We start from the raw sequence: 27,223 nt of genomic DNA, 5'->3' as shown, positions 1-27,223 counted from the left end.
AAATGCTTGCCATTTCATTGAAGTGGTCCTTATAAATTGGAAGTATATACTCTGCTGTCCCACGATTGAAGGTGAATTATCCTAATTCTTTTGGGACGTTTGTGGTTTATATTAGTTTTCCTGCTGTGTAGAATTCTAGTATATGTTATTAGAAGGGAGAAAATTTGAAAATGAAAGTAAGTGTGCAGCATGGCAATCGCTTGCTTACACGCTTCTTTTCGCGTCTTTCTTATTTCTTCCACGTTCAAGCTTGAGTCAATCGTTATCGGAAACTCTGTACATGATGGCTAAAGGCCATGGTTGTTAATACTAGTAGTAATTTTGTCTTTGAAATTTCAATTCTCATTTGGAAAAGGAGAAAAAAAAAATACACAAGGAATGAAGTGCTATCAACTAATCAAGATCTATCCTAGCTACACTGATTCAGCTGTAACTCGATCTTCATTGCGTCTAGAAGAGATCTCAATTGCTGTCCATTTCTGAAGTTGAGTAATCAGAAAAAGCGAAGCAGATTGAACAGTGAGGCCGCAGATTAAGCCAATCCAAAGACCCTGCACCACAGATTTGCGACAAAAAAACGAGGCTGGAAGCATTAATATGAAATCTATCCTATGAATGAGACATGTAAAGTTGCTTAGTTGCGCAACAATTACCTTGACGTGCAAATCAAACTTAAAGGCAGTCAAATATGCAATGGGCATACCAACGATATAGAATCCTCCTAAATTTATGAACACGGCCAAGTGCTGCCAACCACATCCCCTGCATACCCCTGTTTTATGTAACAATATGATTAGCGAAGGAAACTACAAGCGAGCAATCAAACTACAATGTGGTAAATCTAGCACCTGATAGTACGCCTTGGACTGCATCCAAGAATATGGAAGTGCATATCAAAGGAGTCATGGAAGCAAACCCTTTGATTATATCGGTATTTTCACTGAAGAAGCTTGCCCAAATGTAACGACCAAAGCCTAGAGCTATAGCGATAAGAATTGATAAGAGAATCGACAACTTTATTGTAACGACCATTGCACTCTTCGCTTGGCTCGGTTTCCCAGCTCCAAGCAAATTTGAAACTCTTGTGCTGTCTCATAAAAAAAGGTTTAACTTTAAGGACTGTTATCAAGTAGAATTTGCACTCACAAAACAAAGGAATTCTCATGTCACATTGATACCTTGCTGCCGCGCTCAACCCATAAGCACCCATATAAATTATTGTTTCTGTAATGACACTTTTAAGAGTAAAATGTAAGATTGATTTAGTAAAGCAACTAATATTAAGTACAATTAAAAGAACAAAAAAATAGGAAATTGTTAATCTTACCAGATTGCCATGAGAGAAGTAGTTGCTTCAGAATCTGGCATGAGGCCAGCCAACAACACCAAGATTTCAAATGCCCAATACTCAAAACTGTAAAGCATGAAGTCCAAAATCCAACATTAAGAATTTAAGATTTCTACATGTAATTCACAATGTGGTGTAAAGCTCTGTTTGTTTTGGAGAAAAACATATTTCTTGGAAAATCAATTTTTTTTTTTTTTTTTTTTTTTTAAAAAAAAAAAAAACAATTTTCAATGGAATATATGATCTTGAAAGGGGTTTTCTTTATTTGTTTGATTACAAGAAAGCTTACATATGAAAAAAAAATACGTAGAAAAATTCATTTTAATAATCTGAACTTGGACGATTTACTTTGAATAATCTAACTATCGTTTATTTTATAGCCGTACGAATTTTGATGTGTATTTTCCTCCGGCCCAAAGATCGGATTATTAGTAGAAGGGAGAAAAATTAGAGAAGGAGAGCAAGTAGAGAAGTGGATGAGTACAAGGACAAGGTGGCATATCTTCTTTACAAAAGGAAATTGATTTTCACCTTCTCACCAAAACAAACATATAATAGAAAATCAACTTTAATAAAAATATTTTCCACCAAAACAAACGAAGCCTAAACGTAAATTAAAAAAGTGTACCTACCAAACCATAGCAGCAGAAGGTAATGCTAATTTCAAGTTAGAAAAAACATGAAGAAATGATTCTTTGGATAGCCCGTTCCATGTATTCTCAACTTTATTAGCGAAACTCACGTATACAATAAGAATTATAACCGCTAGCCAAAACGTAGCGGAGGTAGCCACTGCTGTTCCCTTAAAACCAAGGGTTGTGTAATGAACCAACAAATAGTTAAGGCCACAATGCAAGAGCAATGGAACAAGTGACAAAATTACCAAGGGATAAACCACACATTGTGCTTGTAGGAATCTTATAATGTTTTGTAGAATGCCAAAAGCAAATATTCCCGGTATTAAAAATCTTATATAGATGGCTGTTTCTTTTGCAATAATAGGGCTTTGATGGAGTATTTCCAATATGGGTGCAGTGAACCACCATATTACTGATATCATCATAGAGAACATGAGCGAGATCATACATGATGCTTGCAGATAGATCCCTAACATATTGTACATATTTGAACCAAAGCCTTGTCCGCATAATGTCTCGAGCGCACCACTTAATCCAAGCTATAATCACAAAAATTTGACAAATTATCAAGGTAACAAAAAAAATATCTCTATTATATAAGAAAATGAAAAATGAAGAAAGTTTGACGATTTAAAGATAGAAATCTGACCATGAATGCATAACCAGTGACAGTAGCCCAAGAATTGGCAAGAGTAGAGCCAGCCAATGGTAGCTCACCGAAATGACCAGCGAACATGACTGAAATCATTGGGATTAGATTGTAGAACACATTGGTGAGTATCATAGGGAACGAAAATAATATTTGCGCCTTGGCTTCCTTTACATCTATCACTTTGTTCAACATTTTTCTCCTTTCCTTTTCTCCCTACAACGCTACCTATACAGGCTAGGTGTTTTCCGGGCCTAATCAACTACAATCACAACCGTGTAAGATTACAAAATTACTACCTAGGTACTTGATTTGGAATACGGTACAAAAACTATAACAATTACAACAAATAAAAACTTCGTACGATCTTTACAAATTGAATTGTCCAGTTACAATATTATCTGAAACATTCACTTTGTAAGTTTTTAAACAATGTGACAGCCTTAGCTTGCAACAGAATTTGAAGCCAAATCACCAACTATTCTCTAACACTTCTTCTAAAACACTGCCTCTACCTCTTTGAAATCAATAATAAAGTTAATCAATTTTGATAGTGTAATCAAATATAGAAGTAAACTGAAAGAATTATATAAATTGTGATAATTAGTTACTCCACCATGTAATTTTTTTGGTTTAGAATCAAATATGAATCTTTTATTCAGGCCACAAAAAATAAATTAGGTTAGTTGCTACATCTAAGGATATTTAGGCGTGGATGATCACTTGTTCCCCCAAACTCCTATGTTAACTGCTTAAAGTTAGCTTATTCCTAATATTCATTTTTTTGAGGGGACTTATTCCTAACTACTACTGCAATATGGTTTGGAAAAAATAAAGTTAACAAACAATAATAAATTAAATTTGCAAAGTACTTCGTATAATATAAATAAAAATTCAATATAATCTGAAATAGTAAAAGGTTATGGCAATGATCGGGCAATGAAGTCTAGACATTAGAGAATTGATCGGAAATAGATTCATATATGCGTCTACACGAATACACTGACAAGTTAATGTTACTGCGTTTGCATGCATGCTTGATAGGAGTACTTGTTTATCAAATTGCATGTAAATTGTATATTTGAAATTTCGTGTTCTTTTGAACTTATTTTCTAAATTTCAATTCAGTTTTGTTCATAATAATACTTAATAATAATAATAATAATATCAACTGAACTCAAGTAAACATTTATAAGAAGACAATCAAGTTGGTTACTGATCATCTCAAACAGCAACTATATATGTCGGTGGTGTCTCCTCATACATGAACTCAATAAATTCAAGCATGCCTATATATATAAACATGAATAACTCGTGTTCTATATTTATATATGATTCTTCATTCCTTAATATATTTGTAACAGCTTGACTTTTATACAAGTATTTACCAATATGTAATATTGACTATTAATATACAAGTATATATTTATGATTATTTTGTAGTTTAGTTAATAGAACTTTGTTAATATAAACTTTAAAAATAATGTACTTTTTTTTTTTTTTGAATAGTAAAAAACAATGTACTTTAAGACTAATCCGACAACCTTTACATAATACTCCTTCTGTTTCAAGTTAGATGCAATAGGTTGACTTTTACAATTCACATGTCTTCTTTTGACCGTAAATGTTTAATTACTAACATATAAAAATAAGTGTCAATATATAATATAGACAAAATTGGCTAAAACAGCACACATTATTGTTTGGGTGCGCTCAATAGCACAAACTTTACGTGGAGCAATAAATAGCACAAACAACTTTGGGAGTTGGTGCGGTAAATGACATAAACTACCGCACCCAACCCCTTAAGTTTGTGATATTTAATGATCCACTTAAAGTTCGTGCTATTGAGCACACCCAAGTAAAAGTTTGTGCTGTTTTAGTCAATTTTGCCTATAATATATATATTTAGATTTGGAAATTTTGATTTTTACCACCTTCAAAAAATCACTTATTTGCTTTTACCATCTCCATTAAAAAAGTTTTATTTTACCACCACATAAAAAAAATGAAAATTGGCTTTTACCACCAATCACCGCCAACTAACGGATTCCATCCATAAATCCGTTAGTGGGGCCTACTATGTCTATGTGTCACCATATTATTGGGTTTTGTTTTTATTTATTTTTAATTTTTACCCTTCAATATGTATCAACTTTTCATAGTTATTATAATTTTATAATTACAGGTATTAGTAGTCAAATTTATACCGTGACAAATTAAAGTACTGAATTTAACTTAAATTGGTAAGCGTAACATTGTCAATAATACATAGTACTACCTCCGTAACTCCGTTTTTTATTAGTTGACACGTTTTGACTTTAGCACTATTCGCACACTTTCATTTGACCGTGTTTTGTGATTTATACGTAATGAAAAATATAGTCACGTGGGGTCTTGTTAGATTCATCACGGTAAATATTTTCAAAATATATCAACTTTTTTGAATTTTTGTTAATCGATAATTAAAGATATTAACGGTTGAATTTGTGCATTGACAAACGTGATTAAAAAAACGTGTAAATTAAAAAGAAACGGAGGAAGTATATTACTAAAAAAATTCGTGGAAATTAATTTGTCATCAATACAAAACTCAAAGTGTAGTGTATACTAGAATTAAGAAACTAGAAAGACCAATTTTCATCCACTAAAATAGGTAGGTTTTAAGTAGTCTTCGTCTGACTTAAATAATTTTGTATATATGCTGCTATTAATCTATTATGATATCGCTGATGTTAGATTTGCACTCAGTTTGCAGAAGTCTGCAAATTAAAGTTCAACTAACCTCGTATAGATTAAATTAGTTATGTGGTAGCTGAATCAGCCTCACGTTTACGAGATCTACAATAACCAATTAAATATAATCTAAACCTTCTTTTGGTTCTGTTATTACTAGTAATCAAATTATTTTCCCACCAGAAGTTGTCTCCACTACCTTTATTAGCCATAGCTTAACTAACAACAAATTAAACTAGATTAGAATTTAATTAACTTCCATTAAATTAAATCCATGAAAGTCGGCTATATAAAAAAAATATATTCCGTACATATATCATGTAAGTCATAGATCACTCTTTCTTAATTAAATCCCGTATACTGCTAATTTTTTTGAGTGGTGAAATTTAAAAAATTAGCCAGTATCACATTAGTTTTGAGTGGTGAACTAATTTTTTTTCTCAATTCTTTTGCACTGGGTGGCCACACTGGCCAGTAGGCCACATCGATTACACGGAGTACGTTAGCTGCAAAGCTGTTAGGCTTTTGTTGATAATGATAGTGTGGAGTACTAGATTTTCATAGTTATAATCTCCTTTAGTTTTCACTTAGGATTTGTTCTGATTGACTGAACTGAATTGAACTGATTGGAGCTGAATTGAACTGAACATTTTATGAAAGAAGGAAATTAAGAACTGAATTGAAAATAATCTGAAGAGAACATACCCTTACTTTTAATTTTATCATTTGTCCAAAATATAATTTTTAATCATTATCTGAACTATGCCTTTGTAGAAACTTTTATATACAAGTATGGTGTATATGTTTATTAAAAAGTAATACAACAGTATAGTATTATAGTACCCTACAGTATAATTATCATTTTGAAGTGGATAACCTGATATGACTTATTTGTCACGAGACTAATATGATGGATTGATATTGAATTAAGGCTAAATTTATGAAGAGTAGGCTGCAAACACTGTCATTAATTAGATACTTCCTCCGTTTTTTAATAGTTGCAACACATACTTTTTCACGGTATTTAAGAAATGTGGGGTTCACATGATATAATACACTTTAAAATGAGGTGAGTGGTTGTTAGGAGTGTAATTTAGTGGGCCGTGTGCTTTAAATAAGGGAAATAATACATCTTTTCCCTAAAATAACTTTCCATTTATAGTGTGTTGCAAGTATTGTGACATCTCCATTTTAGGGAAGTATTACAAGTATTAAAAAACGGAGGAAGTATTATTTTTGATGTTACACTTGAAATTGGATAATAATACAAGTATGTATCACATCTAGCTACCACTAGCACTAATTAAAAGTATCATTCAATTAATTAATGATTTGTAAAGCTAGTTATTCTAATACAGAAACTGCATAGTTTATAGACACTCAAAAGTCAAAAGAAGAGGAGAAAAAGGACTACCCAGAGCCCACCACTGAATAGATCGTTGCTCTAGCTCTTAGCTTTAACCCCATTACTATAAGAGAAAATAGGTGGAAAAATATTTAAAAGTTTGATGTTAATAATAACTTTCTTATCTCATATTAAAAGCTAATTAAAGTAAACTCAAATCATTTGTTTACCATGTATGCTTTATTATAAAAACATGGTCTTCATCAATTCACGCACATTACCTGATTATCATACCAATGTGGTAATGTGGCATTTTTTATGCACTTAGCTAGCTAGTCAGCTTTAATATAGATGACAATAATCTTTTTTGGATTAGCTTTTTCAGGGTGCTGCTCAAGTTAGGACTTATAGACTTTTTTTTTTTTTTTTTTTTTTTTGAAACAACTTATAGACTTTTTAGATTAAAGTGATACTTTGATAATATCATTAAAAATATTGGTAAATTTATATTTTACACTTGATATTCAAATTGCCAAAAAAAAATTTATTCTTGATATCTTCCGCTAATAAAAATAATACAGAGTGTTTCTATATTTATATACGAAGTATAATACGAAATACTTCATAAACTTTAACTTAGACGGATTATTTTAAATATTCTTGAAAAAATTGTCTCTCGTGTTACATGTACTTATAATTTTAAAGAGAGAAGTCACGGGTCAAATGAGCCCGAATTAGCAGGCAAGGTTCCTTGGAAGTTAAGGATAAGAGAATCTCCACCCCTTAATTGGCTTTAGTGGGGATTTATCTCACAATTTCATGATTGTGAGGTGACAATAATCCGTACCACTAAACCAAGTACTAGGTAGCGCCTCAAATCCTTGATTTGCTCATGAAATAGTGCATTGCTTTGGGGCCAAAATGCAAAAGGATGAGCTCAACATGCAAGTGTATGTAAGACCCTTTCCAATGGTAAGATTTGAGTGAGTTTTTTTTAGAAGAAAGAGAGTATTTTTTGCAAAGGATACCAATAAGTTGGTATTTAAACTTAGCAACTCCAAAAGAAAGTTGCTAAGTTTAGATACTCAACTTTGAGTCTCATTTGACAAAAATTGTGGGTCCTTATCAATATTATAATATTTTTTGTAATTTATTTAAGTTTTAATTTTATTTTTTTTTTCTAAAAAAAAACTTATAATATGATTTGATGGGCCATAAATAGAAAGTGACATTGGTATACTTTAGAAAGTCTCACTATTGGAAAATTAGACTTCACATGAATTGCTAAATTGAGAAGTGGGTTGGTATCACCATTGGAGGTAAAAAACAACTCATTTTGTATTTCAATAATCAAAGTTGAGTCTCATCATTATAAATGGTCTAACAAACCTTGTAACATTTGTTCGAAATATCTAATATTAGTCTATTTTAATTCATTTAAATTTCGAATTTCCGATTTTAAAAGTGTTTCAATTTAACCCAGTTTGACCCGTTGAACGACCCTAGAGACAAACAAGGAAATAAAATAATTTAATTTTGCAGCTATAAAATACTTTTTTTTTTTTTTTGAAAAAACCCTCAAAAGGGAGCTTAACTTAATAAATCAAGCGAAGCTACATCAAGAAAACGAGGCGGGATTACATTATTCCACACTCTTTGACCAACTTCCCAAGGTTGAAAGTGAGCCAATTCATGTGCTAGTCTATTTCCCCCACGTTTCACAAACGACCAATTAACACTATCAAAAGAAGAACATAAAGCAAATACTTAATTCAGTTATTCCATTAAGATTTGCAATAATGCAAGAGCATATATAGTGGAAAAGAGAGAGACAAAAGTCGTACGGAAAATTCTAATCTAATTGTGATAAAAATAATAGATTTGTAATTGACTCACCGGCTTTTCCTCGTGCTATTTTTCTGACATTTGTAAGTTGTAATAAATGAAACTCCATATTTCTCCCAAAATTAACCAAACTCTTTTCAAACCTCACCACTCTCAACCGATGTTGCCGCGTTCTTTGCCTCTGATAATACTTCTATAATCCATTTTCCAACACTCTCTCTTTCTTATATATTTCCATTTTTGAATAACTATCAAATTTCATTTCTTCACACTTAGTTACTCCGATTATTGGAAAGAAAATTCAAGTTTCTGGAAAAAAATTAGGGTTGATTTGTTGATCAATTTGATCAGATGAAAGTGAAAGGACGAGGAAATTGGAACTCCGGTCGTAATTTAGGGTTACCGACTGTATTTTTCCTCTGTTTCTTCTTCTTTATTGTTGGATTTTTCTCTTGTACACTCATTTTTCAGGTATTTTTATCTTTGATCTTCGTTGTTTTTGCAGTTTTGTTTGAATAATTGGATGTAATTTTTTTTTTTTGTTTTTTTTTTGTTTTTTTTTTTTTTTTTTTTTGTGATCGGAAGATTTCTTCGAGTGCTGGATTAAGACAGAGAATGCTTGAATCGACGGATGTTGAAGATACGACAACACTTGATCTTGTTCCTTCTGGAGAATCCGGCGATGATTCTATTACTTCCATTCCTTTCCAGGTTTTCTCTCTCATCATCAATTTTTCATTATTCTCAGTTGAATTTGACGACAGCGGGAAATTGATGAGGCTGATTTCATTTTTTGAATTAGAAGGGGATAAATAATGTTTTTGAGGAATTTTTTGTTCTGATTTTTATTTTTATTGATCACAAAAGGAAAAATTAATAAATAAATAACGATTGATTGAATAAATCCGAATTCGTATTGTTTTCATTGAAGTGAATCGATGTTACTTAAATAACATTTCGACCTTATTTTTGTCTTATACGGTGCTTCATGTATAAAATGTGTGTGGGTGGAAGCATCAAGCAGTTTTAATTTGTAGGAAGTAAAAGAGTTTGATTGAAGATGTCTGAATATCGAGGAATTGATTTGAGGAATTATTATTGATTAAGCTTTATAATGAGATTTGCTGTTGCTGCTGCCGCCGCTTCCTGGCTGTTAAACGCTACAGTAGTTCTTTGAAAATTCTGTTTCGCTATTCAACTAACTAATGCTTAGTTGAGGATACTTTGAGACATAAGTGTGGTTATAAGTTTGCACAATTGGCTCCAAAGGTTGATTTTGAGCTTGTCGAACTTACGAAGTTGTTGAAATTTCCTTTTCAGTAAAATACTGTTAGATTTGACATAACATAACGTTATCAGTCACCATTCAATCATGAATTATCAATGGTCATTAGTCAACTTAAATAGAGGAGGAGGGAGATCAAATTAGTTGACTATTTGAAGAGTTTATATAGGGTGCTGTAATTAGTAACAATATTACTTGCTTACACACCATAATCCATATTTGCATAAAATTGTTGTACATCAAGTTAAACCTTTTTTGTCGTTACACGAAGGCTTTTTATGTCATGAGAGTTTTGCAGTGCGTGTATTTTATGTTGAAGGATTTTATGACTGGAAATTTGATGTGCTTGTAGAGTATATATTGACTTGGATGTCAAAACTTGTAGATCAAATCTGTTAGTTAGTTAGTTGTTTGAAGTTTGAACTGCCCGTTATGCCAAGGATCTTTGACAATGTGGGAACTTATGTAGGTGATATGAGGAGACTAGGATGTAAGAGATTGGAACGATGATTAGAAACACAAAGGTCAAAGTTTCATGTTGTTACATGCCTGAATCTTCTAGCTGGTAATGTTTATTAGAGATATCCTCTACCTAAAAGAAATTACAAAATTGTTGTGGAGGGTACTCAAGGGAATGTAGGAAAGTTAATACACACTCTTTAATATGAGGTAAGTGACAGTCCGGTCTTGGATAATTTACAAAGATAATGTTTATGTGGTAGTGAGAGTATACATTTTTGAGAAACAGCCCATGGCTTACTATTACATATTTTGATTGATATGGCCTTTAATTTATCTTTTGTGTATATACTGAAGAATCAAGTCTATCCCTTCCCTAACATGTATTTTTCCTCTGTCCTTGGTATTCCGACTTTCTGGTGTAATGTGATCAATGTTTTGACTTACTGTGCTCTCTGTTAGATCTCTTACGACTTTTACTGACTGAAAGCACAACTTAAAATTTGATTTTGGTGAAAAGAAATTGGGATTTCTTTATTCTGTAATTGTGAGCTTATTGTAATTGTCTTTCTTATACAGGTATTGAGTTGGAGACCACGTGCATTATACTTTCCTAACTTTGCTACTGCAGAGCAATGTGAAAGTATCATCAGTATGGCAAAGGCACAACTCCGGCCATCAAAGTTAGCTTTACGGAAAGGAGAGACAATGGAGAGTACGGAGGGTGTTAGAACAAGGTTTGAAGTAGTGTTAATTGCATATAATTGACCTGGAATTTTAATCTGTGGTTGTAATCTTTCTCACTTTTTAAAAAAATATATGGTAAAGAAAAATCCAATTTCGAGTTGAGGTTACATAAATGCATCTATGCCTTTTAGAAATACTATGATGTTAACTACAGTGCTTGTTAATACTCCCTCCGTCCCTTAACTACGTGCCTATTTCTAACATTTATTACTCACATAATAAAGAGAAATAGGCACGTAGTTAAGGGACGGAGGGAGTAATTTTTATACTTGTATTTGTTATATTAACTTTTTTATTTTTATTTTTTATTTTTATTTTTTATTTTTTATTTTTTATGTTGAATTAAATTTTTTATATATATACTGAAGTTTGTGCGGCACAATGTTTTTCCACCAGTTCTGGTATGTTTATTAGCGCGGATGAAGACAAAACTGGAATTTTGGATTTTATTGATGAGAAAATTGCAAGGGCCACCATGATTCCCAGGTCAAATGGGGAGGTATACCTTGCATTCAATCCTTCAGTTTCTACTGGCTAGTATAATTATGTTTTAATCTATTGATTGAGTTGTTACCTGTTTTACTTACCCATCATTGCTTTTCAAAATCATTTTTCCTAGCTTTGCATGTGCTTTTTATAATTTTTATGTGGGTCTTTTGAGATGTTCTTTGAAATTTCCACTTTCAAAAAATTTCTATAGAGAGCTCACACATGTGAGTATGTGACTTGTAAATGAGAGTCATATCTAACTGCTGTCGACTGAGTGGAAGGAAAATCCAATGCCTGAATTCTAATGGAGTTAACCCTGAAATTAAAGACTAGATGATGTTTTTTTTTTGGTTGCATCACCTTCTATGTTACTATGTGAGAAAGCTGTGTGCCTCTGTCAATGACATTATTTTAAGTGGATGTGATAGCATGACATTAGTTATATGGCTATCTTAGGGAGTCAATTTTAGCTTTCCAAATTTGTTTGATTATTTCAACTCTATCATACACATCATATAGTTTTAATGCTATTAAAGTGATACTCTCTGGATCATAACTCTTTTCAGAGTTCCATTAAGGCATTACTGTCATATTCACCTTCAAGAATTGATTGTTTTGTATAGTTGTATGCTGAGGAAATTCAGTTTGAGACTATTGTAAATTGTTGTACATTGATGGTCTATTACACAAATTAGTTTCTCCATAATAGCAAGGTATAGAAAAAGGGTTGGACTTTTTTTTTTTATATAAATGCCTTTGTGGTACTTTTTCATGCCTGTGTCCTCTTTGCTTTGATATTCTGTTGACATTGCCTCTGTGTTTGCTTCCTTCAGCTTCTACATATGTTTTTGCGTGCATGTGTATGCTGTTTTATCAAGATAGATAATCTGCTATTTCAGGTAAACTCTATTACTGTCTAATTCAAAGATATCACCTTGTTTTAGGCATACAATGTCCTACGCTACGAGGTCGGGCAAAAGTATAATTCTCATTACGATGCATTCAATCCTTCTGAATATGGTCCGCAGAAAAGTCAAAGGGTATGGAGAAGGCAGTTGAGTAGATCATCTCAAGCAAACAGCTTAAATAATATTTCTTCTACTGTGTCTTACATAAACTCAAGCATGCCTAGATGTTTTAGTAAGGACATGCATAACTAGTGCTTTATAATATACGATTATAACTATGACTTTTCCTTTGCCCAACAAGAAAGATGAAAATTCAAACTATTTGTAGGTTACTAAAAGCAAGAAGAAAAGATTTTATGAATTGGCAGGGGATCATGCTTTTCATATCGATTTTCCTTTTTGTTTCCAAACTGCCATCCTAGTAATCATGTTTTTCTATTGTTTATTTGTTGGTTCTTGGGAGTGAAGTATATAACTTAGCCTTGCTGCAGGTTGCTTCTTTCTTGCTATATTTATCCGATGTTGAAGAAGGTGGAGAAACCATGTTTCCTTATGAGGTATTACAAGGAATTACTGGAGTACTCTGTTCTTGCTTTTGACTAGTGATTTTAGATGTCGCTGACCTTTTTATTTTATGCAGAATGACAACTTAGATTTCAATTATGATTTTAAAGATTGCATTGGTTTGAAAGTGAAGCCACACAGAGGAGATGGGATTCTTTTTTACTCATTGTTCATAAATGGAACTATCGATCCTGTAAGTTTATTCACATTATAAATGTTATTGAAGAAAATGACCACATAGCGACAAGCATGTGTAAGTTTAACTCCCATTTCAGTAGATCTAGGTTCCTTGTATGTACCTTGTGTCCTTGTTTTTTTACACCTTAGAACCGGCCATCGATCAACTTCATTGTGCAGCTATTTTATGGTGTACCATTTATTCCCTTTCTATCCTGTGGATTTGGTAGTTACTGTGAAAAGGTGATTGTGAGGGAAGGAAAGAGGGAATGTTATCCAGTTACTGTCATGGTCCTCATGGACGTGTACTCTATCGTACATTGACCTGGCATACTGCATATGAGTATTTATTCTCAAGATAGTCATTTTTGGAATATTTTTGGAATATATTAGGGGATTTAATCCAGTTTGTGTCACGTTACTCATGTACTTGTATTGCTACCTTAACCTCGCTTTCTGCATATTGGTTTATATGTGCTTCTCTATGTTCATGAGTTGCAACTTGCAGCTTCAGCCATTAACATGATCTTTGTTGGTTTACAGACTTCATTACATGGAAGTTGCCCGGTTGTCAAAGGGGAAAAATGGGTTGCGACAAAGTGGATCAGGGATCAAGAACAAGAAGAATAAAACGAAGTACATTTGTAGATTAGTAGTTAGGAGGTAGATAATTTTTTTTACCATACAGGTATCATTCAATACTCAATTTTGAAAAAGTGTATTTATAAACTCTCAAGTGTATGCTTGAATTAAGTTATACAAGAATGAAATCAATTTCTGTAATCTGCAATCTTTCTGATGATAGCCCATCCGAAAAAATGTCAAAGCTGCAGCTGGTTGACAAATTCTCAGAAGTTCAAAAGATTGTGATCCAAAATACAAGCCGGAAGTTGCGGCCAAAAAAAATGAAAAAACAAAAAACAAAAAAAAAAAAAAGAGAGGGAGAGAAGTTAGCTCTTAGGTCCTTAGTCTATCCCAAGCACCCCCTCTGTTTGGAGCCTTCACTGGCTGATATTTCCCATTCGATGTAACATTCTTTGGCTGAAGAAGCAGAATGCCTGTTCTAGGATGCAAAATTGAACCAGTGTCTCCATATTCCGTGAGATTTCGATTTCTGAACTTCATAAAGTAATACTCTGTACCTAGTATTAGTAGTATAACTTCACGGATTTTTCACTTAAAATCAGCATCAAAGTATCAACAAACCAATTCATCTCTACCCCTTTCAATTTCGTCTCCATCAGCATTAACCTCAAAAAATGGCGATGCTAGGATCATTGTTTGTGCCAGTTCTGGTGAGGCTGTTTGCCCAGATGCTTCAACATGTACATGCAACCTGCGGCCAAAAATAAGCCCAGGGCAGCAAAGGCAGTTATAGTGGAATTGTTGATGTTCCTGTAATAGCCACCCTGCAATATCAACATAGCCTAAATCAATATACCATGACATGCACACTGTGTCAAAATGGATTAGTTTAATGACTTAATCAGCTATGCATGATTTGAAACCACTAGCTACCCAAAGAAAATTACAGAATCTCCTTTTCTATCAGTAGTTACTAATTCAATGATTAGAAGTTATGGCCTTCTTTTCCAAACAGACTGTAAAGGAAAATGACACAGGTTTGCTTATACAAGCCTAACTCTTAGGCTATGGCCTCACATATCATAAGAAATGTACGCATATTTTTCACAATTTTTGTTCCCTTTTGTTTGCCTTGTTTACTTTTCTGCATGGATTGTTGGTTTCTAATGTTCATATTGAGCATTATCATATTTGATTACATGTTACTATAAATTAATAAAACTTGTTCATATTGAGCATTATCAAATACTTGAAGGGAATAGCGACTCCATGTCAAATTTCTAGCTCATTATTATACATCACTTCATCAGTCCTCTGTTTCATTATACTGAAATGTATTCCTTTTTGGGAAGGTTTTTTTCATTGAGAATTTTATTTTTACCATTTACATTTTCAATTATACTCTTACTTCCTAAATAAGTGTGTCAACAAAGAAGAAACGAAAAGGTATAAAAATAAAGGTAGGAATTTTTCCTCTGTTATTATCAAGGTGATTAAGCTACATAAAACCCAAACCCTAGGGCGTCAAGGCACGAGGGACTTAATGACCCTAAACCTTGAATATTTTGAGATAAACAAGGTTGCCACAAAGGACTTAATGTTCATACGACTCTTGGAACGATAAGATGAATCGAGATTGTTCCATATAAATGGGTTCCAATCAGAAAAAAAAGTTCAACATAAAAGAACAAATTATGCAGTAATAGCCGTGCTAAGCCCATCCAACCACAAGTGTCGTGTGTGTGGGTGGGTGTGTGGGGAGAAGGGGGGGGGGGATATCAAAAGATTTAAAGAAATCAAGTAAACATCTAACTAATGCGTGTTTATTTGTTAACTGTGGTCGTTACACAACTTACTACCTCAAAGACCAAAAAACCACAATTAGCACCACAGAAATTTAATTTGCCTTAAGAGTGTGATTGGAATGTGGCACTTACCTGGATTAGAACACACAAGATAGCAGCATTTGCTGGAGCCAGAGACAAACTTATCATCCCTGCACGGAACTCATTTGGCACATACCTATGGCAATAACAAACAATAATAGTAAATCAATTCATCTTGGATAGACAAACAACATAATTTACTGGGAGGAAAATGAGGAAACGTACAAAAAAAACAGTACCAATTATTTCAAAGGACATTTCAGACTGCTACCCTAAATTGTTGTACAGTAAATAAAACTAAAGCTAGCAGTACCGACTGTCATGACTTTCCAAAGAAGTTGTTTGCAACAATACAATGATAATAAATCTGCAAAAACTGGTAAATGAACAGAGCCGAGTGGGTGTTACGCTTTTGCTGTGTGTTTACTAAGAAGCATAAATTCTCCTTTCTATTCATCTGATGCTTTTAATGAATTAAACAACATATTACAGATGATGCTAAAATTGTCTTCAAACTTGATTCAAAGTAAAGGAATAGTACATTACGTTGCTATAAATCAAAGGGTACATGCATAGTTAACCAAAAAATCAAGAAAAATCAATTTCAAAATCTCCCAAACCTAAAGGTGTTCCCTTGAGAAATTCAAAAACAGAAGTCATTTGAAACACTGGCCTAATGAATGACAGTGTTTTAAAGAGAGATAGAGGGAAAGAGAGAGTACATGGTCCTCAGCCGGGCAAGAGTTGGCAATATAAGGCCAGCAACAGCCTGGAATAAGCAGAAAAGTGCAACAAATACACCTATTTCCTGTTAAAAGAAACCAATGAGTTGCTAGTTATCGTAGCATCCTTAGAATTACAAAACACGGGTTAGATTTATAGTAATTCCTCATGTAGTAGAAATAAACCTATACCTGGTAATCATATGCTACAATCGACAGGATAACCCCAGCAGCGATGAATTCATACAATAAGCAATCTTCAATACGAAGTGATAGCAATCCACTCAGGGTCCATGGAAAAGTTGTGCTTCCGAGCATCCTTGCACCCAAAAAACATGGATAAATAAACCCTAATTGCACTTCACGCCCATCAGCCTAAATCAAAAAAGGGGTTATGACTTAATACACCACATTAATATTATCAACAAATGTCAACTACTTGAAAAATGAGGTGGGAAGAAGAGGAACTGAATCCAGAGTATAACTTTAGAGAACAGCAGAGGAGTATCATACTTCATTTATCTCTTTTTAATAATATATAGAGTAACAGGAGTCATTAAATCCGTACCACTATAGTTGGTGCCCATAAAATCCAGAATACAGCAGCAGAGAAGTGAAGGCAAGCTTGGGCACATCCCAATAGCCATACCTGTTTGTCTGTGGATCATAATAGCCCATCAATAATGAGGATTTCCTCAAAGGTAAATGTCGACAAATGAATTTGAAGAATAACCACAGCTGAAAAGCCATCCACTAGAAAATGAATACAATTATGACTTTTTATTGACCACTATTGTCCCAACCAAAATGAAAAGAATAATAATTCATTAAGTTTCATATGCCAAATTTACTTTACTTTAAAGCTGATGAACATCACGCCCAAGTCTATTCAAAATGCCAAAAGATGATTACATGCAATTCACTCTTACAGTGCAATAGTTGACAGTATGACAAAAAATGGTGATATACACTATACAAAATCATGGTCAATTTGTTCACCTAATTGATGATTGTTAAAAATAGAACATTTAAAACAAGACTCAGTGCCAATTAAAAAAATAATAAACCATTTCTGGCCCAAAAGCACGGGCAACAACTGCTAGACTTGCTTATATCCAGACACAGTGACAGGGGAATGGCTGAACTATAGTTATGATGCCATAGTATCCTATTCCAATTGTAAGAACTGATACACAGGGAACCATTACCTAACGTTCCTGATTTTAATTTCAATGAGCTGTCTGACTTCAAATTTCATTGTAATTTTATCTCTTAAGTTGAGAACTACTTGCAACCTTGTCTCGTTCTGATATTCCATTCTCAACTAAGTAATTGTCATCAGTTGGAACTTCTGCTGTTCTATATAGGTTAAATGCTACACACCTAGTCACCTACACATGCCATAGGGATATCGAATTAATTTTCCTTCAATTATAGTGTTCTTGTTTTCATTTATCCTCCTCATGATGCCTCTAAAATCAATCAAAATTTATTTCCTCATTTTTCACCAAAACATCAAAATTAACAAATGCTTAAGCCAATCTTGGCTTCTACCAACTGTTCCGTACAAAGCAAAACATACATGGAATCATTCAATAAGTAGTTCCTCAATTACTTTCTTTTTAATCATAACATTGGAAGCATGTTACATTGTTTAATATCTCTACATTGGATAAAGAGTAATTTGCAAGCTTAGTGAAGTTTAATGTAGCCAGTTTTGGCTGCACAATCAATAAGAATACATCACATCAATCTTACCTCCAAAAATAAACACAGTAAACGCTGCTCTATGTTCCTTAAACTTTCCCAGAGCTGATGATTCTGGCCATCCTCTGATGGTGAAAGCAAGATTGACAGATGCCAAGAGCATAGTTATGACTGAAGGAGAAATGAAACCCTTCATAGAACCATGGCCTAGAGCCCAGTTTGCAAGAACTTGGCTTAATATCAAAGATGTTGACTCAAAAAAACTCATCAACCAAAAAGTATCATTCAATGCATCTTGCCTGTAACCTTGCTGCATCAAATATGTAAGAGAAATGTAAGAATATAAACCAAATCGAAAAGATAGCAGAAAAAGACAGAGTAAATGAGTTATACATGAAGAGCACATTTTTACTTCACAAAAAAGAAATCCATTAATTAATAAAGAATCCAGGGAAGTAGAGGATTATTAAATTTTCTAAAACTGGAAATATATGAAAATGAATCAATGATGAACATGAAAAAACAAGAACATTCAAGCGTTTAACCATGATTACACTAAAGAATTACAACTAACACACACCTTATCATGTTCAACCACCATCCAACTTTCAAAACTGAACGAAAATATGGAACTGGCGAGAGACAAGCAGATGCTGGCTACCCAAATAGCAGGATGAGCTGCAAGTGTTTTCCACACAGCCATGATCAAATGTAGGATGGAAAATAGAAGACAAAATTTCTTGTGGCCTCTGCAACTCATACAAGCATTACAAAAAAATGTACTCAAAATCGATATTGAAGAGCAAGAACTCCATCTTCAAGATTTTTCTTATAGCATATCATTTTTTAATAGTGCATTTGGCTACAAAGACTAACATTCACGCTGCACTCTCTTAAACAAGGCAGCTAGGAAACAATAGCTATAGTTATTAGCTTCACACACCTTCCAAATGAGCCTAATAGCTCACTTCTCTTCTGTTTTTTTTTTTTTTTTTATATATATTTTTTCTTAACCTTCCACTTTTAGAATTTGATGATCATGTTTCTCGTTATCTCAACTCTCTTTTCATAATCTAATTTCAAACTAAGCAATTTATAGCATAAGTGCTCCTATTAATGACTAAAGCTTTGAAAAAATGGCTTCAAATCCTAATACATGATCACCAAACACTCAACCTCACATCACTAAAAACAAACGCATAATCCAGCTCAATCACACAAACAATTCTCGATAACAAAACAAAATCAAACCGCAAATAATAGAAATAACGTCAAAACAAACAAACAAAAGAGTTTGAGAAACTTACAATGCATCAGAAAATATGCCTAAAAAAGTGGCGAGAACAAGCGAAGCTAAACATCCAGAAGATAGCAACAGTATCATCTGCTGTTTATTCAGTCCATAATTTACAATTTCATACTCTCCGTACACCAACCATAAACCTTTCAACACTGATCACACAAATTATCAACAATTCAGCAATCAAATTTATGATTAGAGACTAATTAATTGATGAAATCAAACATTAAAATGAAGGAATATACCTGAGGAGAGAGAGTAGAGAAGGAGGAATTTCCGCTGGAATTTAAAGAATGAGAAAGAGGATGAAATGACATTGGTGTCGGAAGAAGACGACGTCGTTCGATTGGAGAAGTGAGGTAGGATGAAAATTGATAGGAATGAAGCGACGATAATGAATAAGTAAATTGACGAATTAAGCTCCCATACTTCGCTTGCGATTTCTACTCCCATTTTCGACGGTTTCTGAGAAAGTAGGAGAGAGAAAGAGAAAGAGTGAGGAGTTTTAGTTTAATCGTCCGCCATTGAAGTGGAGAAATGGAGAAGAATAAGAAAAACAGTGTGATTTTGGCGTGTTTCTCTCAGATGAGATCTGGAGTAGAAATTGGAAAATCAAACAAATGAGAGGCAAGTTTTATCAAGCTTTATTTGACAAACGGATCCACTCTAATTATTACACGGGTTGTGTTATAACTTCCGGAATACTATTCATAAGAACCCTTACAAGTTATAAAAGTCGTAATGAATAAGTGATTCAACGATACTTGGATTAAAATTTTGTTGTACTATTGGAAGGATCAAGGATGTAAGACTTTAAACACTTAAAACTGATTTAGTAGATGAAATGTAAACTTTTTTATATTTTATTTTTATTACTACAACATAATTAGAATTTGTTGTATACATCCCAGTGTACCGTACATCCAAGTAAACCAAGGTTATTAATTTGCTCTTCATTTGATGATTAAATAAAAAACAATCATCAAAATGAGAACAATATACTCATGGTGTATGGTACACCCGAGTGTATATAACAAGCTCTCCAACATAATACATGATAGGTAGTGTTACAAAAATGAACTTAAACAAAACAAAATCATAACATTGTTTTTTAATAAACCAATCCATCTGAACGACTACACACTATATTATACCCCAATCCATCCCAGCAAAATTTGACCTATTTCTAAGGATTTGAGTTCTTAACTTAAAATATCAAGGGATTAAATTTCATTAGTGACTCTTTGAGAGTGAAGATTTCCTCCTCACTTCTAACAAGTCTGATCATCTAAGATAACAAAAAATTTAAATACACTTAATTAACCCTAATCATTGTATTGTGATGTTTATTAGCCTCCTAAATTGTACGCTTATTAATTTCTTATAAATCATTTCCCTCTAGTAAGTCTTTATAAGAAAACAAAAACTGCTAGTGGCAATTTCTGACTCATTTTAAGTGATTGATCGTGTCGTTTCATGCATGCACAATAGAACTCAAATCGCTTCATCAATAACTCGTACTTCTATGGAGTACTTGCAAATGCAACTTATTTGGTCGTCCTCCACTCAAAGCAAAAGAATAAATTTACACACCCAACACAAGAAATAAGAATAAGGAGATATACTTGCGCGTTAATGAGAAGTACAAACATAAAATAGTAAGCCTGCAACAAATTGAATCAAAAGAATTTTATTATTCCATATCAAGAGTACAATCAATGACAATCCCTAAAATCTAAATATTTATTCATTCAATTAAATTTTATACAAATTCAATCAAATCCCACAATATTGTAACATTCTCTACAATTAATTAATTTCAAATTTTGATCTCATTTTTCATAACCAACCTCAACATTGTAAAACCCTGCTTTATTTCCAAGAAGCTCTTCAAAATCCATTCTTCCAATTTCTTCCCAATCATCCATTATCCCAATTTCTCTTTCCTCTCCTTCTTCTTCCTCACTTTCAATCTCAATTTCACACAATTTTCTCTCTCCTACATTTTCTTCTTCTGATCCAAATCTCACGTTTTCGTCGTTGTCGTTATCATCATCATTACCCTCTTTATTACTATCAACAACCTCAACATCTTGAAATTCACAATATTCCTTATTTACCCCTACTACATTATACAATTCTACTGAAGATTTACCTTCATTTGGGCATTCTTCAAACTTAATCACCTCTTCTTTGAAGGGTGTGTATTGGAATTTGTCGATCAATTGTACTTCCTCTGATAATTTATCGTTATTGTTATCGTTGTCGTTGCTGGTGTTGTTTGTTTGCATTGATACAAGTTTGATGAAGAAAGAGGCGAAGATCAAAGAGAGAGAAATCGTAAGAATTAGATCAGAAAAAATTTCCATTGATCATATAATGGAGTTAAGAAGAGAGTTTAAATCAAAAGTTTCTGCAGATTTTTCTGAAATTGAGGAATAAGATAAAAAGGGCAGGGAAGAGAAGAGCATATACCTTTATCTCCTTGTAATCTTACTTTAATTTGATGTGATGGAGGAGAAACATAATTAAGGATTACTATATTACTGTTAGTTTACAACAATAATTATACTTTTAGGAAAAAGTAATCCCATTGTCTGTATTAATATTGTACTCGTAAAATAGTATATGTGACTATTTATTTGTGGCGGATGCAATTTATTATGGATTTATTTAATTTAATTTTTGAGAAAGAAATTGTGGGTGATGAAATTGTAGGGACAAGTTGAGATTTATGAAAGAGAGAGGCTGGCCGAGAGGATTGATAATAAAAAGGATGCAGCAGAGTAAGCAGTAGTTAAGGTATCGGGCATCAGGTACCTAACTGACGGGTGTCAGTATGTTTCATTTGATAATAACATTACTTGACGGCATTGGTGGAGTAAACCTCCTTAATTGGGTCACTAATGTTCTTTGTTTAGCATAATGAAAAAGGAAAACTAGCGTCAATGTCAAATTGTCAATTAGTGTGGTTGATAAAATCTTGAGATGATGATATTTAAGAATATGGAATCGAATATTATTTGCATCATTTTTTATTAAGACGATCAATAATATATCAATACATTAATATATTATGAGACTGTGTCATTATTTGCCTATTATTTAGTAGCTAAATAATGGAGTTTCATGTCTAATTGTTTGATCGGCTTGAAATTGAGCTGAATTTAAGTTGAATCCAGCTATATTTTACTAAAAGATGCGTGATCGAGTTATTAAAAAATATGAATGAGTTAGTAAGGTATGAATATGGATGTTCAAAAATCCGATATGACCGATGTTCAAAAATCCGATATGACCGATGTTCAAAAATCCGATATGACCTTTTAACCCTCAATTTAGACCCAACTCTTTAAATCTTTGATCTTGAATTTATGTGAACTCTTCCTTCTAGCATTGTTTTCCATATTACACTTAAATTGATCGATATTTATCTTGTTTGACAATACTAGTACGAAATCTATCTATCTATCATTTATAGGTGAGAAAACACTGATGTATGTAACTTATTTAAATGCGTTAATTTTAATTGGGTAATACAATTTTAATTTAGAAGATAGAAATGTAAATTTTTTTTTTTTTTTTTTTGACAAGATAGATGTGTAAATTCTTTATCCCAAAACAATTAAAAAATAATAAAATACTCCGTAATTAAGTAACTCTTTATTGAGTATCATTAAACTCTCTTTTTTTTTTTTTTTAACAAGAAAATCTCATTAAAATTATCCATGAATTATTTCAATCTTAAACAGCCGGTAATTAAGGAAGTTCATAATTGTGATGATCACAAAACCGTAATTAAGTTCAGCCAATTTCACTCTACAGCCCAGTAGCCACTACCTTCTCCATGGGCTGAGGAGTTAGGACCCAAAACTCTAAAAGGCAAGATGTCAGTGAAATTAGTCCATTTTCCTCCCCAAAAGAGGCTTCAATTAGACGGCTAGATGCCATGTCAATTGTCAATTTGTCACTTAAGTATTTATTTTTTCTATTTTTAAAAAAGGAAAATTAAAAGAAGAAAAATGCTATATGTAGCCCTAAAGGCTTTGTATAAGAAGTTAAAAAGAGAAAGATATTAAATGCTTATTTATAGGCCTACGGACTATGTATATCATTACCCTTAAAAAAACAAAAAAAAGTAGAGGCAAAAGGTGAAATAGACTTGGGAAAAGACTGAGAGACTTTCCCAAAGTGGAGTTAACTAACTACTGCAAGTCTACAACAGATAGTGCCCATTTAGATCACCATTATACATTCTAGAAATTGCGGTGACCATTAATCCATTATACTCCATATATATATATATATATATATATATATATATATATATATATATATATATATATATATATAATATATTGTATTGGGTCACATTTGTATAAAATATTGTTAAAAGCGTATATGACAATCAATGGGCAAGTAAATGAAAACGACGTATTGCTTATCTTAGTTATCTACTACCTCTGTTAATTGTTATGTGTAACTTTGGGGTATTAATTGTGAGGTATAAAATACTCCAAAGTTACACATAATATTTAATGGAGGTAGTATGTACTTTCTTCGTTTTTTTTTTATTATTTAAATACATCAATTTGATTTTTGCATTCTTCACATATGTCATGCTTTACTTAATTTTTTTTTGCTATTATAAATTAAATAAATGTTATTATTTAATATATTGTTAGATTTGTCATAATATCTACTTTCATACTATAATCTTGTTACAATTTTTACTAATGACAATTAAAGATATTAATAGTCAAAGTTATATCTTGACAAATATATCTGTCAAACTGATATATTTTAAAAAAAATAACAATAGAGGAAATACAAAATGTAACTACAATTTTCTAATACAGAGTTAATAAAAACCAATTCTATTATCTAACTATTAACGCGTCACATTACACTCCCCCTCCTACAAATAAATATAACAAGCTACTATATTTATTTGTGAATCAAGTTTTATACACATTTGTCACAACTGACAACTTTCATAGCATTGTCAAATTGTCATAAAGAATGGAAGTAATGCTAAGTTTTATACCAATTTGATTAATCATTTAATCGCTTGTCTAATTAATTAAGTTGCGGAGTAAGAGGGAGAGATAACTCAAGTTTAGTTAGAATTTCTCTTCCGATTTTAGGAGTTTTAGGATCTATTCTCACCCCCTGCTCTTTATGGCTCTCTAAATACCAAAAAAAATTAATTAGGTTGTGGTGTGATAGTAGACTAGTAGGTGTTAGTCCTGTTAGATAGGACGGTGGGCCGTTGGCAAGTGGAAGACGCGTATCTACTATCTAATATACTCCGTAGAAGAATAATTATACAATTGTAAAATTCAACTTGGTAGGGTTGCACTAAATTCTCTTTTTTTGCCCACCTTATTTCTCCCACTTCCTTTTGTATTTAGATTTTGCGGTGAGCCTCTCTATATTTCCTGATCCCCCAACCCCCTTTCTTATTGTACCAAATTCTCCCGAATTAGGGTTTGCATCTTTGAACTGCGAAATCATGGGAGGAGGCAACGCCCAGAAATCCAAGACTGCTCGCGAGAGAAACTTGGAGAAGAACAAAGCTGCCAAAGGTCCTTTCTTCTTATTCTACTGTATTTTTGGGTCAATTTCTCGGAAAATCGACAAAATTCTTCTTGAACAATTGATGAAAAATTCGACCTAATTACTTCTTTCTGAATTTTTTAGGCGAAAATTTTGACTCAATTTTGCATGTGATTGTGTAATCAAGCTGAGGTTTCATGGAACTTTTGTTGATGTTTTGGTTTGGTTTGGTTTGATCTGGTGCAGGAAGCCAATTGGATGCGAATAAAAAAGCCATGACTATTCAGGTAGTTATGCTCTTTGCATATCAATATCTCTTTCTTTTGAAATTGTGTGTTTTTGACTGCCTTTTGTGCTTGATTATATTTTTGTGATATATAGTGATAGCTGGTAAAGATGTTGCTTAGTTTTCAAGCTGTTCAATTATGAATTAGGATGTATACTGAAATTCTGTGATTCGAACACTATATTCGTCTGCAAATGCTGCAACTGTGGAACTAATTGCTATTAAAATTTGAATTTGTCGAATCATAGTTTTATATATATCGAATTTTGTGTGATTGGACTAATATTGCTTGCAATAGCTTGGATATCGATGTTGAACAAAATTAATAAGCTGCTTTGTGTTTGCTATCCGAAGTTCCTATATGATCTGGTGTACTTTGACCCCTAATTGCGTGCTTGAGAATCCCTTGCTATCATACTTTTTGTCAAGAGATCCCACAACATAGGTTCAGTAGTCAATAACTCAAGACTTAGAAGCTACTACTTTTTGTTATTTTTTCTGTGAAGAGTACTGCCTATTGCCTTATACGGTTATACCTTGTCGGACCGTGAAAATTTACATGATCACATGTACTAACTAATTAAAATTATATATGTAATCTAATCCCTTTGATGGACCTATCCTTTTGAATTGCAAAGTGTTATATTGTCTATTGTTAGAGGAGCTCCTGGTGTCCTAGCCTCCTAGGCAAGAAATGATCCTACTGATCTTGTTATATAATCTGCACTTAGATGTAAGTTGTCGTAATCTATTCAAGCTTGACTCTGAATTTACATTTGAAAAAGTGGGATCTTAAGTGCTAGTGATCCCTGGTTTCAACGGACATATTTGGTTTGCATTATAGTCTATATTCAAGGGTGATATTAATTTTGTTTAGCTTGCTATAAACAAATATGCTGGAGTGTTTTTTACTTCATTTGATTTATTGTCTTACCTACAGCTCTTCATATTGTGATTTTTCTATGAAGTGTTACAAATCTTACGATACTGATAAATACTGATCTAGCTTTTGAAGTTATATTTGAAAACTCTATTAGCTATCCATCTTTCTTTGGCTTTTCTGTATGCTGCTCTTTGTCCCAAAACCACAGTGCCAAAGTCTTTGTGATGAAGATGTTTCATGATCTCAAGTCAATGTAATCTGTGTTGGATTTCCATTCCCAACTACTATTGAGCTCATACCTTTATCTTATCGATGTAATTGATGATGCTAGAAGGTGGCTAATGCTGATTTGTTTATTGTGGGCCTTGTGGCACTTGAAAGAATGCAACTTTATGTGGCCTTTCAAACACTCTTGATTGTTTAGTTTTGTACCTCTATAACAAAATACATAGTAATATAAATTATTGTCTGCGTTACATCATCAAACTTGGGAGGAGTCTAGTGCTAAATTCTTCTTTAAACTTTTGAAATACTTTTACCACTATTTGTACTGGAATTTAACTTTTGAATGATGGATGCAGTGCAAGGTGTGTATGCAGACATTCATATGCACCACTTCAGAGGTAAAATGCCGTGAGCATGCTGAAGCAAAGCATCCTAAGCACGCCGTTGATGCTTGTTTCCCACACCTCAAGAAATGACCTGTGCTGTTCTATATCATGCCAAGTTTATGTAATGTGTACGATAATTTAAGTCGGTGGTTGATCTTTGTCATGCCAAATTCATGTAATGTTTATCAATCAAATTGTAGCGTTTGAAATTCTTCCAAGTACATTTGTCTTCAAGTGATGGGTTTGTTTATTGTGAACCTTTGTACTTAATATGACAATGCAATTGGATGCTGTGTGATAAAATATCTTGAATTTGTTACAGGCTTTATCCTAATTTGCCAAAACACCTCTTCAAAGACGACTGATTAAACTTTAAACCTATTGTCTGGTAATTATAATAAGCTGGGTTAACCGCTTACACAGTTGTTTATTCAGATGTTATTTGCTGCGCTACTGTAACCCCAAAAATCTTGTAAAAAAACTAGTTGTGTATC

The 27,223-nt window shown here is 32.8% G+C and overlaps 4 protein-coding genes across 5 annotated transcripts; 2 read left to right on the top strand and 2 right to left on the bottom strand.

Annotated features, from left to right (window-relative positions):
* Positions 1 to 16: 16 nt before the first annotated feature.
* Positions 17 to 6,838, bottom strand: LOC145562925 (protein DETOXIFICATION 18-like). Its single transcript, XM_081623343.1, has 8 exons — positions 6,797 to 6,838; positions 2,636 to 2,851; positions 1,981 to 2,525; positions 1,328 to 1,414; positions 1,179 to 1,235; positions 849 to 1,087; positions 654 to 772; positions 17 to 551 (listed from the first exon to the last, which is right to left on the bottom strand). Exons 1-8 carry the CDS (start codon positions 6,836 to 6,838, stop codon positions 414 to 416), a joined length of 1,443 nt encoding a protein of 480 aa, XP_081479469.1. The 3' UTR covers positions 17 to 413.
* Positions 6,839 to 8,642: 1,804 nt separating this feature from the next.
* Positions 8,643 to 13,980, top strand: LOC145561887 (putative prolyl 4-hydroxylase 9). 2 transcript variants are annotated; one of them, XM_081622015.1, is made up of 8 exons: positions 8,643 to 9,032; positions 9,147 to 9,272; positions 10,885 to 11,042; positions 11,449 to 11,551; positions 12,375 to 12,440; positions 12,941 to 13,006; positions 13,090 to 13,206; positions 13,734 to 13,980. In XM_081622015.1, exons 1-8 carry the CDS (start codon positions 8,913 to 8,915, stop codon positions 13,818 to 13,820), a joined length of 843 nt encoding a protein of 280 aa, XP_081478141.1. In that variant the 5' UTR covers positions 8,643 to 8,912; the 3' UTR covers positions 13,821 to 13,980. The 2 variants fall into 2 exon arrangements, with proteins under 2 accessions (XP_081478141.1, XP_081478140.1); XM_081622014.1 differs by lacking the exon at positions 12,375 to 12,440 and adding an exon at positions 12,486 to 12,581 and having other exon boundaries at positions 8,647 to 9,032.
* Positions 13,885 to 20,034, bottom strand: LOC145561886 (uncharacterized). The gene is made up of 9 exons (XM_081622013.1): positions 19,636 to 20,034; positions 19,398 to 19,542; positions 18,671 to 18,839; positions 18,142 to 18,400; positions 16,952 to 17,040; positions 16,576 to 16,758; positions 16,384 to 16,469; positions 15,713 to 15,797; positions 13,885 to 14,599 (listed from the first exon to the last, which is right to left on the bottom strand). The coding sequence occupies exons 1-9, from the start codon at positions 19,841 to 19,843 to the stop codon at positions 14,465 to 14,467; spliced, it is 1,359 nt and encodes a 452-aa protein (XP_081478139.1). The 5' UTR covers positions 19,844 to 20,034; the 3' UTR covers positions 13,885 to 14,464.
* Positions 20,035 to 24,783: 4,749 nt separating this feature from the next.
* Positions 24,784 to 27,048, top strand: LOC145561885 (uncharacterized protein At2g23090-like). Its single transcript, XM_081622012.1, has 3 exons — positions 24,784 to 24,978; positions 25,196 to 25,236; positions 26,700 to 27,048. The coding sequence occupies exons 1-3, from the start codon at positions 24,906 to 24,908 to the stop codon at positions 26,817 to 26,819; spliced, it is 234 nt and encodes a 77-aa protein (XP_081478138.1). The 5' UTR covers positions 24,784 to 24,905; the 3' UTR covers positions 26,820 to 27,048.
* The last annotated feature ends 175 nt before the right edge of the window (positions 27,049 to 27,223 follow it).

This window comes from Chenopodium album, chromosome 10 (assembly GCF_948465745.1).
Source record: "Chenopodium album chromosome 10, dcCheAlbu1.1, whole genome shotgun sequence".
NCBI lineage: Eukaryota > Viridiplantae > Streptophyta > Magnoliopsida > Caryophyllales > Amaranthaceae > Chenopodium > Chenopodium album.
This window is presented reverse-complemented; position numbering and strand designations above follow the sequence as displayed.

Coding starts and splice junctions, on each gene's coding strand:
- LOC145561886 (XM_081622013.1), bottom strand. CDS start 19,843: ATGGGAGTAGAAATCGCAAGCGAAGTATGGGAGCTTAATTCGTCAATT. Junction 17,041..18,141: donor TACTGTGTTTATTTTTGGAG/GTAAGATTGATG, acceptor TATGATCCACAG/ACAAACAGGTATGGCTATTG. Junction 16,470..16,575: donor TTGTAGCATATGATTACCAG/GTATAGGTTTAT, acceptor TTCTTTTAACAG/GAAATAGGTGTATTTGTTGC.
- LOC145561887 (XM_081622014.1), top strand. CDS start 8,913: ATGAAAGTGAAAGGACGAGGAAATTGGAACTCCGGTCGTAATTTAGGG. Junction 11,552..12,485: donor TTCCCAGGTCAAATGGGGAG/GTATACCTTGCA, acceptor ACCTTGTTTTAG/GCATACAATGTCCTACGCTA. Junction 13,007..13,089: donor AAACCATGTTTCCTTATGAG/GTATTACAAGGA, acceptor TATTTTATGCAG/AATGACAACTTAGATTTCAA.
- LOC145561885 (XM_081622012.1), top strand. CDS start 24,906: ATGGGAGGAGGCAACGCCCAGAAATCCAAGACTGCTCGCGAGAGAAAC. Junction 24,979..25,195: donor GAAGAACAAAGCTGCCAAAG/GTCCTTTCTTCT, acceptor GATCTGGTGCAG/GAAGCCAATTGGATGCGAAT. Junction 25,237..26,699: donor AAAAAGCCATGACTATTCAG/GTAGTTATGCTC, acceptor TGATGGATGCAG/TGCAAGGTGTGTATGCAGAC.
- LOC145562925 (XM_081623343.1), bottom strand. CDS start 6,838: ATGGGGTTAAAGCTAAGAGCTAGAGCAACGATCTATTCAGTG. Junction 2,852..6,796: donor GAGCAACGATCTATTCAGTG/GTGGGCTCTGGG, acceptor GTAGCGTTGTAG/GGAGAAAAGGAAAGGAGAAA. Junction 1,415..1,980: donor CCTTCTGCTGCTATGGTTTG/GTAGGTACACTT, acceptor CATGCTTTACAG/TTTTGAGTATTGGGCATTTG.